The sequence below is a fragment of the Anopheles gambiae genome, chromosome 3, assembly GCF_943734735.2.
Source record: "Anopheles gambiae chromosome 3, idAnoGambNW_F1_1, whole genome shotgun sequence".
NCBI classification, from domain to species: Eukaryota; Metazoa; Arthropoda; class Insecta; order Diptera; family Culicidae; genus Anopheles; species Anopheles gambiae.
Genome location: NC_064602.1, coordinates 74,077,406 through 74,093,700, shown reverse-complemented (window position 1 = coordinate 74,093,700; position 16,295 = coordinate 74,077,406). Strand labels below are relative to the sequence as shown.

The window sequence follows — 16,295 nt, the reverse complement described above, 5'->3', positions numbered from 1 at the left end:
GGAACACGATTCTGACCCTCTGTTGCTTCCTCCTTTCCGGCTATAATTTAATTTCTAGCTCAATACTCTGCTCTCTCGCTCTCGCTTGCCCCCCTATGTACAATGTCCATTCTAACGCTCACTAATATGCTAATATGTTAAGGAATGTAAGCAAATTACTAATCAATCAACTTGTACAATGTACCTTCTCTTTTAGGTGTTATCTACCAAAAAGTACGAAATCGATCGAAAGAGTGCGCAACCATTGATCTATGATTGTTCCTAGTGTGCTGAATTTACCCCTCTCCCCCCCCCCCCCCCCTCACCCAACACTATCATTATTGCTCACTTTCCTCAAATACTAATCTATTCCTATCGATAACAGTGATACTGGTTCTCCTTCCCAGTCCTCCTCACTCAGCAGCCGTTACAACCGGAAGAGTGGTTGCCGTCGTTGTAGCAGTCAGCGCAGAGCAATCCTTCCCGCCATTGATCAACAGGTTCGATGTTCGACGGAGCCGTTCGTCGCTTGCTTGCTTGCCTCCTCGTCCACCATCATCCAGCGTAGTGTGCTCTACCTCAATGTACTCTTCTTCATCTTCCTGCTCTTCCTGTCGTTCCTGGTGCTCCTCATCTTCTACGTCACCATCATCATCGTCATCATCATCGTCGGCTGCATCGTTACACTCTTCAGTGCCTACTGCTGCATCATCACGAACACCATCCTCGTCATCCTGTTCAGCTTGTCCTCCATTGTTAACCTCAGCGTGAGTCTGTTCATTATCCTCGTCCTCCTGTTCCTGCTCCATATCCACCTCATTTGTTTCCTCTCCGTTTCTAGCCTGTTGGAAGTCGTTCCCATCATCAGAATCTTCATCTTTCTGGTGGTGATACGGTGATGATGATCCATCCTGTTCCTGCTCGGGCTCACACTGTTCCTGCTTGATGTGGCCTGTGTGGCCACCACCATCATCCTCACCCATCGGAGAACGCTGCTGCACCATTGTGTGCCACTCATCGGACGAAGCTACCTCAAAGGAGGAGGGCCTTATCGCCTTGCCCAGCTCATGATCGATCAGATGGTGCTCCAGCTCGGCCCGGAAGAAGTACGCCACACCGCACCGCTCACAGTCGTACGGTTTGGCGGCCGCGTTAGAATGCGCCAGCGGCAGATGGGTCTGCAGTCCGGCCGAGGAGGTAAACACGGCCGAGCACAGGTAGCAGACGTAGCCGCGCTCCTCACAGCCCGCGAACGTATGATCGATCAGATGTTCTTGGAGCTTTTGGGCGGTGGGTAACGGTTTCTTGCACAGATTGCACTGGAACAGTGCAGAGGATGAACCATCCCGTACGCCGCCCGGGTGTTGTGGGTCTTGTTGAAGACTTCCCGAGGATGTTGGCGGCGGTGGTAGTGGTGGTCTTCCTTCTGCTGCGACACTGTTACCAATGGTTGTACCGTGCGTAGGTGGTACAACAACACCGGCTGCAGATGATCCACCGTGGGTTGGTGTTGGCACTAGAGATGGGGTGGCAGGCTTCAGGAAGTTCATCGATAGGAGCTTCGTTGGGAAATTGTGCCGTTTCAGACAGGGATCACAGATCTTGGTGTTGGACTCGGGTTGTGAAGGTAACGGCTCCAGGCAGAGAGCACACGTGCGCTCGTTAGTCTCCGCGGTTTTGGTGTGGAATCTGTGTTAAACATTGAAAGTGTGTTATTTGGAGTTTGTAGTCCATTTGGAAGAAGAGAGGTCTTTGGTCTTTGCTACTTACTTGGCATGAAGACTAATTTCAAACTCAGAGTTGAGCGTTTGTCGGCAACAGATGCACTGCTGAGGGAAACGATCCTGATCCGCATTCGAGTTGGAACTTGTTCCCGTGCCACTCGAATTTGCACCGGCCGAAGAAGACGCACTCTGTCCAGTGGAGGAGTTACCTGCACCAGACGTACCTCCGTTTGAGGAGCCATTCGTGGTGGTGCCTCCTCCTGTCGATCCAGCAGATGATCCACCGATCTGCTGATGAGCCGGCAGATGCTGCTTGAAGGTGTGAGCATCGGGCAGGGGCAAACTGCAGTGCGAACAGCGTCCCGAAGCACCCACCTTACAGTGCGTCAGCTTATGCTCGGCAAGTACTGCCGGCGATGGGAAGATTTCGTCACAGATCAAACACTTGTGCTTGCCACCGCCCGTATTGTGTGCGACCTTCATGTGGTTCTCGAGCTCATTCCTGTTTTCCCGAAGAAAAGAAAGAGGTGTGTGATCATCCTGGGCACAAACGGTAGTAAAGGGTGACTCTTCCACTTACCTCGACCGGAAGTCTCCGTTGCAGTACGCACATCGCAAACTAACGCCCGTTTTCAAGTTGTGCACAATCTTGCGATGAGTTTGGACCTCACTCTCCGTGCTAAAGTCGGACCGTTCGCAGATACCGCAGCTGTAGCAGCTGTTCGAGCCGGGTGCAATCAGCTGTGGTGTGATTGTACCGGATGATGTCTTAGGACCTGACTGCTGTTGGGCTGTCTTTCGATTACTCGACTGCTGCTGTTCGGGATGATGTTCAGGCAGTGAACTTAGTGAGGAGTGAGCTGCCAGAAGAAGTTGTTGCCCACTCGGTGTAGGAGATTCCGTGCGGGAAGGGCAACCGCTTGTAGTAGGCGGTGCTACACCAGGTGTGGAATGTAGTACACCACCATCACCGTACCGCTGTATCATGGCAATGGGAGAGTAAAGCTTTGAGCTACTAGTGGTCACACTCGACCCACCATTAGGACCTTCCTCGGGGGAGTAAAGCCCAGAAGAGGAACCATTAACCGTGGAAGTTCTTGGCTGTTGGGAGTTTCCTGAAGTAAGTGATGCACCTCCATAGCCTAGCCCAAGCAGTGCATTAGTAGCGTTCGCACTGGCATTGGGTGAATGGCCAGCAACGAAGGGGTTCTTCTTGCCACCACTGGAAGACTCGGGAAGGAATGCACCACGCTGTTGCTGCTGCTGTTGCGCTTTACCGAGCATGGTGTCGTAGAAACCGTGCAGTAGTTGCTGTGGATGCTTCAGCTGAGATAGTGTGTCCACTTGCAGCGGGTTGCTGCTGTAGAACTTGTTGGCGGCCGTTTGGTACAGTGTGGGCCAAGCCGCAGCTGCTGCCATTGCCGCCATCTGCCCGTGTAGGTGAAGGTAGTCTAGCCCGGTAACAGTTGTTGTTGTTGAGGCCGGTTGAGCTGTAGACGACACTGCTGTGGCCGTTGAGGGCGTTGAGTTGGTGGAACAGGAGGATGTAGTTGACAGGTTGTGGCCACCGTTGGCCGACTCTCGGCCTCGGTTCGGTGAGGACGTCTCCTTCTGGCTGTGATGCGTTTGAATATGCCGATCGAGCAGAAACTCCACATGGAACGACTCTGGGCAGGCTGGACATCTAAAGGACACATTGAGGAAATAAGGCTGAGTTAGCAAACAACATACAAAAGAGTGTGATAGGGAAAACTTACTTGTACTTCCTGGCGTGTGACGCAAGATGGAAGTGCATCTCAAGCTCGGACGAGCAAACCATCCGGCAGAACATACACTGGACGGCACCTGCCGTCAGGTGACGATTTCGAATGTGTTGCCTAATTTTTGGGAATTGGAAGAAAAGTAAACATTAAAGCCTACTGTGATGAGAAGTTCAAATTAGAGGCTAACGTACCTAAAATCACGCTCCGAACGGAACACTTCAGCACAGGCTGAGCAGCGGTACAGCTTCACCTCGACCGAATGACTCACGGCAAAGTGTACCTGCACCTGAACCTTGGATTCGAACATCTCCCCACAAACCGTACACTTGTAGAGGAGTTGCATATGCCCTTCGTACAGATGTTTGTGAAGGTCCTCCACCTTGCCGAAGGTGCTCTTACCACTGCAACTAGCAGGGCCTGCAGTACTGGTTGACCCCTGACATCGATACTCGACCGTCATCACAAGGAAATGGCCAATCGTGTGCTGTTCGTACTCCGCTTGACAGCTCAACGTTACACCACACTGCTGACAGAGGAAGGTCGTAAGCGAAAGGGACGATGATGCTCCGGAACTGCCCGAGTTGGCATGCTCCCCAGACAGTCGCATTGCAGCGGCAGCCGCCGCACTGGCCGCACTCTGCTCGAGATGTGCCTTGAGGTGCGTGCGGAACGATTCGAAATCGGGCAGTGCGGCATTACATTGATTGCAGAGGTATGCGCCGGGAGGTTGATGGTGGTGCTGGGATGATGTTCCGGTAGAAGTAGGGGCACCCATCTGCTGGGAGTGTTGGACGTTGCTGCTCGAAGTGGAGGAGTGCATCAGTGAGCCGTGCTGGAGGTGTGAGTCTTTCGCTTCACTATCTCGACGACCTGTTGCAATTGCGGTTGTTACTGAACCACGATGTTTGTGTTGCTCGCGAGTTGTTTGAGATCTTCCAGATGCTGCTGACCCCGTCATCATCATCCGCTTCCTATCCGCCCCGTCGGTCAGTGAGTCTTCTTCGGGCGTCTCCAGCTTGAGACGCTTCATCTTCGGCTGACTCAGGTCTGTTGGAGTGAGTTGCTCTGCTGGACTTGTACGTCCCGATGGGTGACTTCCGGGACGTCCACTTCCCAACTCCAGGGAATCACCACAGGGAGACGATCGTGCAGAAGTCGAAGGAGATGGCTCACCCTCAGCAGGCTCTTCCTTTCGCTCCTGCTTGATCGGTGTGATCTTCGTATCGATCGCTTCTTCCTTGTAGCCAACGGACTCCTCACTTCGATTGTTCGCTCCATGAGCCTCGTTTTCTCCCTCCTCATTATCTTCTCCCTCAACATCATTATCATCATCCTCATCGTCCTCCTCATCACCTTCAATAGCTTGTTCCTCCTCCTTTTCCTGCTTATCCCGTTTCGACATGCTCCCCCTAACATCTGCTCCATCGTCTCCCCTGCGCTGCCGCTTTCTGCCTCCCGCTTCTTCTTCATTTCCATTTTTATCACGTTCGGCTATTAGCCGGCGCTCCGCTTTAATACTGCCTCCGGACATTCCGGCAAGGCTGTTGGAAGAACCACCACCACCACCACCACCGTAGAAGGAGGGGAAAGCACTTCCAAGCAGGCTCTTGTTAAAGTGCAGCTGGTCTAGCGGATGGAACCCACTGGGAGGACGTGACCCGAGCGGACTGCCGGTACCATTCGATGGTGAGCTTCGTTGATGACCACCACCACTGCCAGCCAACCGATCCAGATGAGCCGTCTTGAGATGGGCAAACATGAGCGGAACGGTTGGGAACTTCATCGTGCAGAACTCGCAGCTAATCGGTGGATACGGACTGAGACCACCGAGTGAGAGCGGGACGTTGCTCCCATCGGGTGTCACTGCACGTCGTCCACCGGCAGGTGTGAAGTAAGACATTGAGGAGTCGCCAGCAAGCAATCCCAATGCACCAGCACCACCATGCCCGTGCATCGACTGCACATGGAGCCCGAGCTGTTCGAGCGTCCCAAAATCCGTCCGCGTACAGTACGGACAGGAGAGCAGATCCTGCTGATGATGGCTGGTGCCGGTACCACCTCCCGCACCACTTCCCAAACCTCCCAGAGCTGCATTGCCACCACCGCCGGCCGTACTCCCAGGTGTTGGAGTTCGATTACTTGCGGCTTTGGAAAGAGGCGAGGACAGTTTGGAGTTGCCGCGGCTCATCAGCATCAGTGGGTCGTTGGAGTAGGGCGAGAACTTTGCCCCTCGCTTACCACCACCACCACTTCCTCCTCCACTCGAGAGGGAGCTTGTGGTGGAGCGTGGACTGTACGTAAGGTTGGGACTCCCGGTCAGGGCCAGCTGCTTCTTGTGATTTTGCATATGGCTCGTTAGCGCTGCGGCCGTATTGTAGCCTCGGTTGCAGATCGTACACTGGAACGGTTTCTGGTTGTCGTGCGTTTTCATGTGTATCTTCAGATGATCACTGCCAAAGAAAGTGGACCAAAAATGGTGTTAGAGCATTGGAGTTGGCTGATGCGTTGGTTTCAGTGCCACACACTACCTTCGGGAGAATGCAGCCTCACAGTGCAGACAGCGATAGCGTCGATCGCCGGTATGCAGCTTCGTATGGCGATCCCGCGATCGTTTGTGCTTAAACAGTCGAGCACAGTACTCACATTTGAATGGCATATGCTCCGTGTGGCTCTGGGGGCGAGAAAATAGAACGAAGAAAGAATTAGCGCAAGGGAAATTTCAAAATGTTTGAAGTTCAAAACCAAAGAATTTGTGTTCATGTTCATGAACCTTAACATGAAACCGATATTTCCAAAAAATCAAATCAAGGAATCAAACCAGAGGAATTCTTTTAAAAGAGGAACACCTAAGAAGTTTCGCTGCTCCGGAGAATGCCATCACGGGTACACGTGTTTCAAGAAGGGTCTTGGTATTTTAATGAATTATTAAAAATGCCACAAAACACCCCTTGAGCCCACCTCAGCGATGATGATGGCGATGGTGCTGCTGGTGTACGTTTGATTCGCGCCCGCGCTCGATCTTTGCAAACCGAATTGAATAAACATATGACACAAAACGGCCTACTGCTGCTACTGCTGCTGCTGCGAATATAGTCATGCCGCGCATAGTTTGGTGTGCCGTCTTTTGCACGCTCCTTCTGCTCCGCTCGCCTACTGCGACGACGGAAGAGGGAACACACAGTGGGATGAAAAGGTGCGCGTATGGAATGCTACCACCAAACACCACCACCGCATGACGCGTACCGGACCGCTCAGTGGCAAAAGAAGCCCCCATGAAAGCTTGTACAACGGAGGAGCTAGAGAGGACACCTCGATGATGATATGATCAGAAAGGGAGTTCGTCTTGGTGGCAGTGGACCTTTTCCCGCTTCGCGCCCGGCAGCAAGCAAAAAGGTGAGAGAATGGAACACTCTGAATGAAGAGCGATCAGGCGGGAATTAAGGAAGGAATGAAGCGAACAACACCAGAACGCTAGCAGTGGAATTCACACTCCCCCGGTCCTCGGGGAAGCCGGGATCTCCTTCGCTCACACACTTGTCAAAATTTTTGCACGTTTCAGGTGCATTTTTGTTGGCAGTGTGGCTGCTTCCAAATTATGACAGGCTCAAGGGATGGAGGGAGGGGGGACCAGGGGACCGGGGCACCAGGGAAACCGTAACCATTCTTGCCTAAAGAACTCCCAACTGGTCGGGTTGTCATACATATTGGCTGGAAGAATGCATAAATGGGCCCGCGTCTTTTGATCGCGGCAGGCAAACCAACAAAGTTCCAGTGGCGACCCCAAAAAGGGCTCTCTCTCTCCCTCGGTGGACCAACCGAGGCATTGCGCAACTGGGCCGGGTTGCGTTATTTTGCGCCCCTTATCGCGCCTTTGGATCAGCGAGACCAGAACCAGACGAATCTGTGTGTCCCTTCTCCCGTTCCGTTCGTCGTCGACAACACCACCTTTGAGTGTGCGGCATTTTTCGAAGTCTCATCCACGGAAGAATAAAGAGGACCTTTCAATAGGGCTCACAGGGTGGCGGTTTGAGGTGAAAATGTGTGTGTGCTTATGATCGGCCGTTGATGAACCTGGCCCCGCGCACCGTAGCAATGTGCGTTCGGTGTTCTGTCGAGTAGAAGCATCCGGCACGCATACGGTTCACCACAGCTTCTCTTATCAGCTAGATGACATCTCTCTGGACCGGCGGCGAATTGGTGGTGGCGGTTTTGCGAATCCCGCGGGTACCCTGAGCTTTGTGCAGAACCGTTTCATTTCTTTGCGCCATTGCTTTCGCACACACACAGTATGGGAATCTTTTGCGGAAACAGAGATATTTCAAGTTTCGCTTTCTTTGCGAGTTGAGCAACGGACGAGTTTCTTGCGAACAATCTTTCGGTTTGATCAGTGTGTAACCACTGTAAAGTGAGTTAAGGAAGTACTGGAAACATACAAAAAATAATTATAATAATAATTATATACAGTAAACCCTCTCTTATAGGACACCTCTCCAATTTGAAAAAAACCTCTCTTATTTGAACATTTTCCACAGTCCCTTCATTTCCAGTACATGTTTGTCCCTCTAATTTGGAAAACCTCTGAAATCTGTATCCCTCTTAATTGTGTCTGGTGTTGCCATGGTTCATGGGTTCAAGTCCCGAATAGACCGTACAGGCAGGCCTTGACCGGCAGCGGTTGTTGTGCCAAAAAGAAAAAGAAGTTGCCATGGTTATTGAATGATGTATGCTCAAATTGGCAATCGTGTTCGCAGTTTCCTATAGCAACAGTTAAGGCTGCATACTAAATGTTTTGTCTTTTTCTAGTTTTTATGGACTTTTCATTCACTTTGAACCTCTGTAATTTGAAAACCCCTCTTATTCGACAGTCCCCCCCAGGTGCCACAAATCCACTAAACGACCACTAAACGCCTTCTAAACGACTCAAGCTCTCTACCTAAACGGAATATAGAAAGACTTCGTTTAGCAGACGGCAAACGACTCATGCATTCTAATAATAGCAAAAAAGCTGATGGCGCTATCTGTTGGTGGGATACCCCACAACCAGTGGAGCTTCATCGCTTGGAGGAGAGCTTTCTCATTTCCTCTGTACTGTTGTATGGTTTTGCATTGAAGTTATGCATCGCTAGAACCAGAACGGCGATACGATTGTTTAAATACTTAACTCCAACGGAAATCACCAGCACTGAAACAAGTGAGATTCGAATAATGGTCGTTGGTGTCGGTACCCACGTATCTGACCACACGATTGTTTATATAGATATTTTATCAGAAAGTTAGAAGACTATATAGGTCATAATAAGAAGAAACTTGTCGAAACACATTGCAAGAAAAGGATAGCAATATAATGATTAGTTTTAATACGCCATCTATTGATCAAACCAATGAAGCTGTGGAGCTTTCATTTTTTTTCTATGGATATTCAATTTTCCAGTCGTTTAAGCTTAATCTGTGGCGCTTGGGCCATCGCCTCTCAAATAAGAGCGAGATGACTACACTTATATACTTTTTAAAACAATATTACTTTTTATATACTTTTTTAAAACTTACTTACTTATACTTAACCAAACCTTACTAATACTTAAAGTTTCAAAAACAAACCGTATTCCAACTCACCGTGTAACAATTAAGTTAAGTTAAAATAAAAATAAAAATAACGAAAAAAAATCAACGCTTACGTTCTAAAGTTTTTTGGTGTTGTTCCATTGTTGTACCTTTTCATTATTTTGTAATCAATTTTGTACAAATGGTTTAAAAAAATATATTTTCTTGTATTGTAATGTAATTTGTGCAATCCGTTTGAATTTGATTGTTGTGAAAAAACTAATAAAATTTGATAAATTCTCAAGACATTTTTTATGTTTGAAAATACATGCCAACTAAGTTCATTCCATTAATACTTTTAAACTTGTTATAAGAACTATTGTATATTAAATTCTATCAATTAAATTATTATTTGCTTATCTTAAATTGGATAGTTTTTGAAAACAAAAGCTTAAATTATATAAACAAAGCAATTGACTTACAGTTAAAAATGCGCCAGAGACATAAATAGATGAGTAAGAGTCAAAATTAAGCGGCAAATACTGTATCACGGGGCGGTCCCGTGGTACAGTCGTCAACTCAATAACATGCTCGTTATGGGTTCAAGCCTAGAATGGACCGTCCCCCGTAGCAAGGATTGACTATCCAGCTGCGAGGTAACGAATAAAGTCTCGAAAGCCCTGTATAGGCCAATTTTTGTGCATTTGTTACTTGAAAATAATGTTTTAATACCTATTATTATGTTAAAATAGTCTAGCTTCAGATCAAAAACTCTTTCTAAGCACGATCCAGCCTAAAAGCTCCATCGTGGATAGTTATTTAATTATGCTGCAAAATGCCTTCCGTTTTCACTAAAGCGCCCATAAACACAACGTTGTGGTAAGCACCTGGTTTAGTAAGACAGCACTGCAAAACAAAAAGAAACAAAAATGGCTACCACGACGGTGACACCACGCGCTTCACGCTCACCCTCCCCCTGACGGAACACCCAACGACCACCCAAACGCGGGAACCTCCTTTCCAAGCAACCCAACAAGCGCAGCCGAACAGATGAATCACACTGCCGTGTGGTGCGCTCATTAGCATTCACTTTTAGCCTGTCAATCCCCCCACCCCGTACATGAGGCGGGCGGCACACCAATCGCGGTTAACGGCAGCCACGGTGCCTGGGCCACCACGCCCGATCGGTCGAACGGTAACGAAATGCGCACCAAAACGAGCACAATCTTGGACAACTAATCTAAAAGCAATACACCGGTGGTGCACCACGATATGCGCCATTAGTTTTACCACTTCAGGAAGGGGAGGTGATGGAAGAGAAAGAAAGAGAGGGGGGGGACACACGATTGGCAAATGGCTCCCCGGCGAGATCGTACTGACGGATTGCTAATTACCGATGCCAAATTGGGACATTTAAAAAAAGAAGGGACAGCAGAACAAGTGGGTGCCGTTTAGGTCCGGATACGGTAACTTGGTGCGAAGTGAGACGACAAACCTGTCCGTCCTGGGACCGGAGCAGGCGTTTGAAAAGCGTTTTACTGCGGTAACGCGCTGTGTTCTGAGGTTTATTAATTCGTTTCGAACTTGCCACTTGACGGACTCGTTATCGTTCAATCGGCAAATCGGACTGTTTTTATGAGAGCGTGAAAAATTGGACAATTATTACCCTTTTTCGGGGATGTTGTCCAATGAATTCTCACGATGGAGAAGCACTGGTTGGTGCCGCGCACAGCGAGCATTCGGGGGAGGAATGAATAATTAAATAACAATATTCCCCTGCTGTCTCATCCTTCTCGGCCGTGCTAATAAGGCACGCATTTCTTACACCAACTACTGCGATAAGTCTCAACTAGTAATGAGGAAAAAACCTGGAATTTAATGCCTTTTTCGATCGCAGCAACCACAGGCTTTGAATCTCAAATTGGAATGAACTGTTTCTTATAGGAATGGGGGAGGGTCAGGAGAGTTATGCCGCTCAGCGATCAGCAATGCTCTCATAATTTGCAATGCTTTTGATGCTTACACGACGACGCTTATCCTACACACACTGCACAAAGTGCAGCAAAACGTGAGCCTATGTGCATTTTTTTTTCTCTCCAGCTGCAGGGTGGAAGTATGAGCACGAACAAACACAGATAATCATGTTTGTGTGGTAAAGTTGCCCCCCTTCGACTGACTCCCTTCGGATGGGCAGCCGGTTTCCCGAGTGGAATAGTACGATTTTCCGGGAAATGCTACACAACATCATCGGGCTACAGTCTGGCGCGCTTGTCACACTGGTGCACACAATGCCTAATAAAGAAATCATTAAGACACACCAAGCAGGCAGCGAAGGACAAGTTGGTGTCCAGGAACGGACAACTTTGGACAACTTTGGACGCAAGTCGTATCCCACACACACACACACACATGCCTTGGGACCGCGGGGGCAAGAGGCAAGCCCGGAGACCTTGGTCCTTTCGGAACGGAACCCACACCGGTGGTTTTTGTACGACTTTTGCTTTGATTTTCATTTGCAAGTTGTTTGGAGCGTAGAAGAAAGAGTTTAACGGGAGGACAAATAAAGGTTAGAATCTTTTGACATTAGAAACATTCAAGTCGAAGACAGTTGAACAAACGGGTCATTACCGGGCAGGGTACAAGTGTCTTGGAAAAAGACATCTCCTTTGTTTGGGGAGGAGAGAACAGAGGAGGAACACAGTTGCCGTTTACCGAACTGTCGCTGTCCCGGTTTGTGACTGGTTGCGCTTGCCGTTAACTGCCCTTTCTAAAGCAGCTACCGGGGTTTACTTTGGAAGTCACCAGGCACACAAACACACAACGCACACAAAACCCAAGACAACAATCGACCCCGCTTCGAAGGCGCTGCCGCCGACTCAAGACGACTGTAACTTCAAGAGACAACTTTACAAGCAAACTTTCCTTCCCTGACGCCACCCCAATTCCAGTGTCTTGTTTCGTAAGAAGTGACCGAAGGGCATTGGGAGCATGAGCATGAAGATACAAATTGGACAGGATATGTAGCCGCTCCCCCGCTTCCCGAGGAAGAGTTTCTTGGGGGCTGTCACATAAATTATATACTACTGGCACTATTGTGTAAACATGCCGTGTTTTGAACGGTTCAGTTAAGACGTCTTGTACTTCTTGTGGTGGAGTAGTTTTTGGATCGTTCTTTGATGTGTAGATCCGGGTAGTTTGCGTAGTTCTTTGAGATCGGAGTTTAAGTAGTTGCATACAGGACATCTTTTAATATTTAAGATTTTGAAAGCAATTTATCATTTTGTGTCAGTGATAATAGATAGTAACGCCATGTATCAGAACTGAGTAGAACTACGCCAGAAGTATATTGGAAAGCAAATAAATCCAATAGGTAAAATTTCATACTAAAATCATTCAGATTGGTTTAATTTGAACTTCAATGAAAACCCAATTGACATTTTCGAGCACGAATAATCGGGAATTCGAGCAAATTTCCTTAAACTGGAGCCTTAAACTTCCCTTAAACTGCACCAGTTTAAGGCAATTTAGAAAAAGTCCTTTAAAATCAACTGTGGTGCGGCTTTTTCGTTACTTTCTTCTATATTCGCTCGGAAATGATGTTTCCTATCATCATAGTTGTTCAAGTACCCATTTTATAAAACCCATTTTTTATAGAATAACGTCACAAAAAATTATCTTTTGTTTTTTATAAAAAAAAACCATAGCTATGAATGAAAAATGAGCTCGACGGCATCGTTCATCGATAGAGAAACTTCTAATTTACGAACACACCAAATCTTGGCGCTTTCAACACACTTGATCACACACAAATTCACAATTTCAAGCGTATCGAGTAATAATCGAGCAGATATGGGAAAATAATTTCGTGCAAATGTCACTTGGGGAAAGTCGCAACTAAGAATTCAAAAGAATATAGGAAAAGAAAAATGCAAGAAAGACAATGCCTATAGAATAAGATTAAAAGAAATCACATTTAAGGTGATTAATAACTATAAAAGTCGTTAAAAAAGGAAACAAAAATGACAATGGAAACAAAAATAGATTAAAAAAAAGTCCAATAGAGATAAACGGTTAAATATCTATCCAGTGAATGGACAAAATAGATGGAACACAACATTCAATACCTTCATAATGAACTCAATCATACTCTAATGCACTCGGATTAGCTCACTCAACCTCCAGAGAACATTGCGAACACACACCAGGAGAATGCTGTCGTACAACAAGTGTCGTAAATTATGCTAAGGAATGCTAAAATTGCTCATCCTTCACTCATTGATAAGACGTTTGAGCAACAAGTGCTCAAGCCAGCCATCAATGTCATGTAATCTGATACCCCACGGCGGACACATTCCTTCCGAAGAGCTGTCTCTCTAATGACGATTCCCGAGTATATCTACCTTCCTGGACAGAAGGTTCGATCTTACGCTCATTAGTACACGTCAAAGGTGCGACCGTCAAAGGAGTCGCACAGTTTCGCACTTGAAACATGACCTCTTCCTAGTCAGCGACTTCAGATTTCGTGTAATTGTTTGCTCGGAGAAGGAGAAGAGTTGCGCTTTACTTCTTTTAATTACCCGTCGCGCCTATACACATACAACGGGCAGCGCGCATCTGGCAGGTCCCGTTTTCCCAGGAGAGATCCTCTTCCGTTTTCCTTTCGCTCTAAGGCGATAATGGTTGGACGGTTGTGCCATGATTGATTGACCACCTGTTGTTCAGTGCAAACTTTCCAACCACTGTTGGAGGGTGACTCGGGGTGACAATTTTATCGATCGTTTTCGAACCGGACCCCGGGACCGGGACCGAGCGGCCCGTTTAGCGCTACGGGTGGAATTTGTATCGGTGGCGGACGATTTCAAAAGAGCATCGCAATTTCCTGCCTTCCCTCTTGGCAAGGTAGGTTAATTAATTGTCCATCGGTCGTTAAAACCTGTGCTCTGCGCGGGTCCCAAAGGTGCCAACCCCCCGTCCGCGGGGCTTAAGGTGACCCGAGACACACATACACACACTCACCAGAAGTGAGCAAAGAAAGTCTGAATTCCACCGCTCGACAACATATCCACCACAACAGCCGACAACAGGGTTGCAAATTCCTTAAATCGCTCCACAACATGTCGCGTCCTTGTCGTCCCCTTGCACCCCGTCTATGCCATTCGCACTGTACACAGACACATCACCTTTCCGTCGGTTGTTTGTTTTGTGTCACCCAAATGATCAACTCCGGATCGCTTCGGGCATGGGGTGTGATGGAACATGAACGACGACGACGACAGCTTTTGATCCGTTTGTCACGGTTAAGTGGTGGTAGCGCCACCACAAATCAATGTCCAATCGCCAGACCATCACGGGAGACGTGTTGAGGGATTGACAGGACACAGGGCTGCTTGGACGTTACCTTGACTTTGAGCGGGCTGGTTTTTTTTCTTGTTTCTGTTTCATTGGCAACGGGGTAATGCCAGCAATCACGCGAATCGCAATTATGCTCTTTTGCCGATCGGAGCATCGGAGCGACTAATCGATCGATTACCGTGCAACAGGTTTTTAAACACTTCCCAATAAGGTGTCTTTTCTGTGAGGTGGTGGAATACAGGGAAGGGCATTCTAGTGGACTTTGTAATAAGTGTCCGGCAGATCTTTGCTTTGAAACCTTGAGGTTGATTGTTTTGGTAATTAAATACGTTGTACGAAGTAACTCCTTCTAGTACAACCGAATCTTCTGTTTAGGCATAAAGTTCAAGAAGTCTTGATAAGGTGATCCTCGCAAGATTCTACAGCATAGAGGGACATTCATCGTAGAGAACCTTACAGAAGGGTGTACTATGAGGCATCCAATACAGGGTTTTCGAGCTTTATATAGACATTGTTCGGAAGTAGGCGTTGGGAGTAGGTTGCCATTTTCGTACCCCTTGGACTTCAGCTTGGATCATTCTGAAGTCAGGAGGTAAACAAACGGGTTTCGAAAAAATATGTTTGTTTCAACTTCTTTATGTATTAAATAGCTTGGGGAATGATTATTAGCTACTTTTAGGATTTTAAAGAATGAAAAATTGAACCCTGCGACACAGTGTGTAAACAAAACAAATGACAGCACTACAGAATCGCTGAACATGGCAACGCCTACTTCCGAACAATTCTATATCTCGCTGAAAGAGTATTATACGCCTGAACAAAACTACAACTCGCTGAACATGTCTATATTATCCTCGAAAACCCTGTAAATCAAGTGGGACAATATTGTTGAAGAATAAATCCGATGACCTGAGAATAACATATTTCGGTGAGAAATTCGAATGACTTCGGGGATGAATATCACAAAGAAACAAGTTATCTGGCGGAGACTACAGCTTAGCGACGTTCCATTCAGCAAGTCTGTGTATGATTGAAACGATATGGCATCCTTTGAACTCAGAATAACATACTTCTGTGAGAACTTCAGATATGAATATCCCAGAGAAACAAGTCATCCTGGAGAGGCTATAGACCAGCTAATCTTCACAACGTTTCGTATTTATACGTAACAATTCTGTTTAGATTTTAAAGCAATCTATCCCTTATTGCATTCTTTGAACTCAAAATAACATACTTCTGTTAGAGACTTCAGGGATATCTCAGAGAAACAAGTCATCTTGGGAAGACGTCCAATCAGCAAAAATTCGCAGTACAACCCTTTTCGTGCTTATCAGCAACAATTCTGCTCAGTTTTATAAAGCAAACCATTCCTTACCTGTTCGTGCTTCTTCAGATAGCCAAGCCGCGGGAACGTTTTCTCGCAGAACTGGCAATGGTAGGTGCTGCTGCCGGCACCACCACCCAGCCCCTTGCCGTTGTTGTTATTGTTGTGATTGTGGTGGTTACTACTGTTGTTGTTATTATGCTGTTGATGGTGTTTCGAGGACGACTTGCCACCACCTTCCTTGCCACCGGTCGAAGAATGTCCACCGATACCACCGGCCCGGCGATGATGCAGATGATGGACATGCCGCGGGTGCAGCTGATGATGCGGGTGATGGTTCCGGTACTGCTTTTCACCGGCGGCGCCCGAATCGAGCGTAGTTGACCCATCGTTTGGCTCGGGTATCGAGTTGGGCGTTGTCATGCCGTCCGAAATTGAGGGCGAAAAGCTGGACGAAGTGTGGGACGAGTATAGCTCTGTATAAGTGTAAAGAAGTGAAGAGAGAGTGAAGAAAAATTCAATGTTTGTTTTCAAAAATTAGGTTAATTGATTGATTAGATATTAGATTAAAAACTCACACACAAACACACACACACACATACACACACACAC

General features: G+C 47.4%; 1 protein-coding gene across 4 annotated transcripts in view; it reads right to left on the bottom strand.

The window, feature by feature from the left end:
- Window positions 1-299: 299 nt before the first annotated feature.
- LOC1270838 (zinc finger protein 423 homolog) overlaps window positions 300-16,295 on the bottom strand; it is a 79,143-nt gene continuing 63,147 nt past the window's right edge. For all 4 annotated transcript variants that reach the window (XM_061656898.1, XM_061656899.1, XM_061656900.1 and 1 more), the window contains 7 exons: window positions 15,735-16,159; window positions 5,995-6,137; window positions 3,658-5,916; window positions 3,461-3,580; window positions 2,284-3,387; window positions 1,750-2,205; window positions 300-1,668 (listed from right to left, as the gene is read on the bottom strand). In XM_061656898.1, the coding sequence (XP_061512882.1) occupies window positions 393-1,668; window positions 1,750-2,205; window positions 2,284-3,387; window positions 3,461-3,580; window positions 3,658-5,916; window positions 5,995-6,137; window positions 15,735-16,159 (5,783 nt within the window). In that variant the 3' untranslated portion in view covers window positions 300-392. The remainder of the gene's footprint in view (window positions 1,669-1,749; window positions 2,206-2,283; window positions 3,388-3,460; window positions 3,581-3,657; window positions 5,917-5,994; window positions 6,138-15,734; window positions 16,160-16,295) is intronic.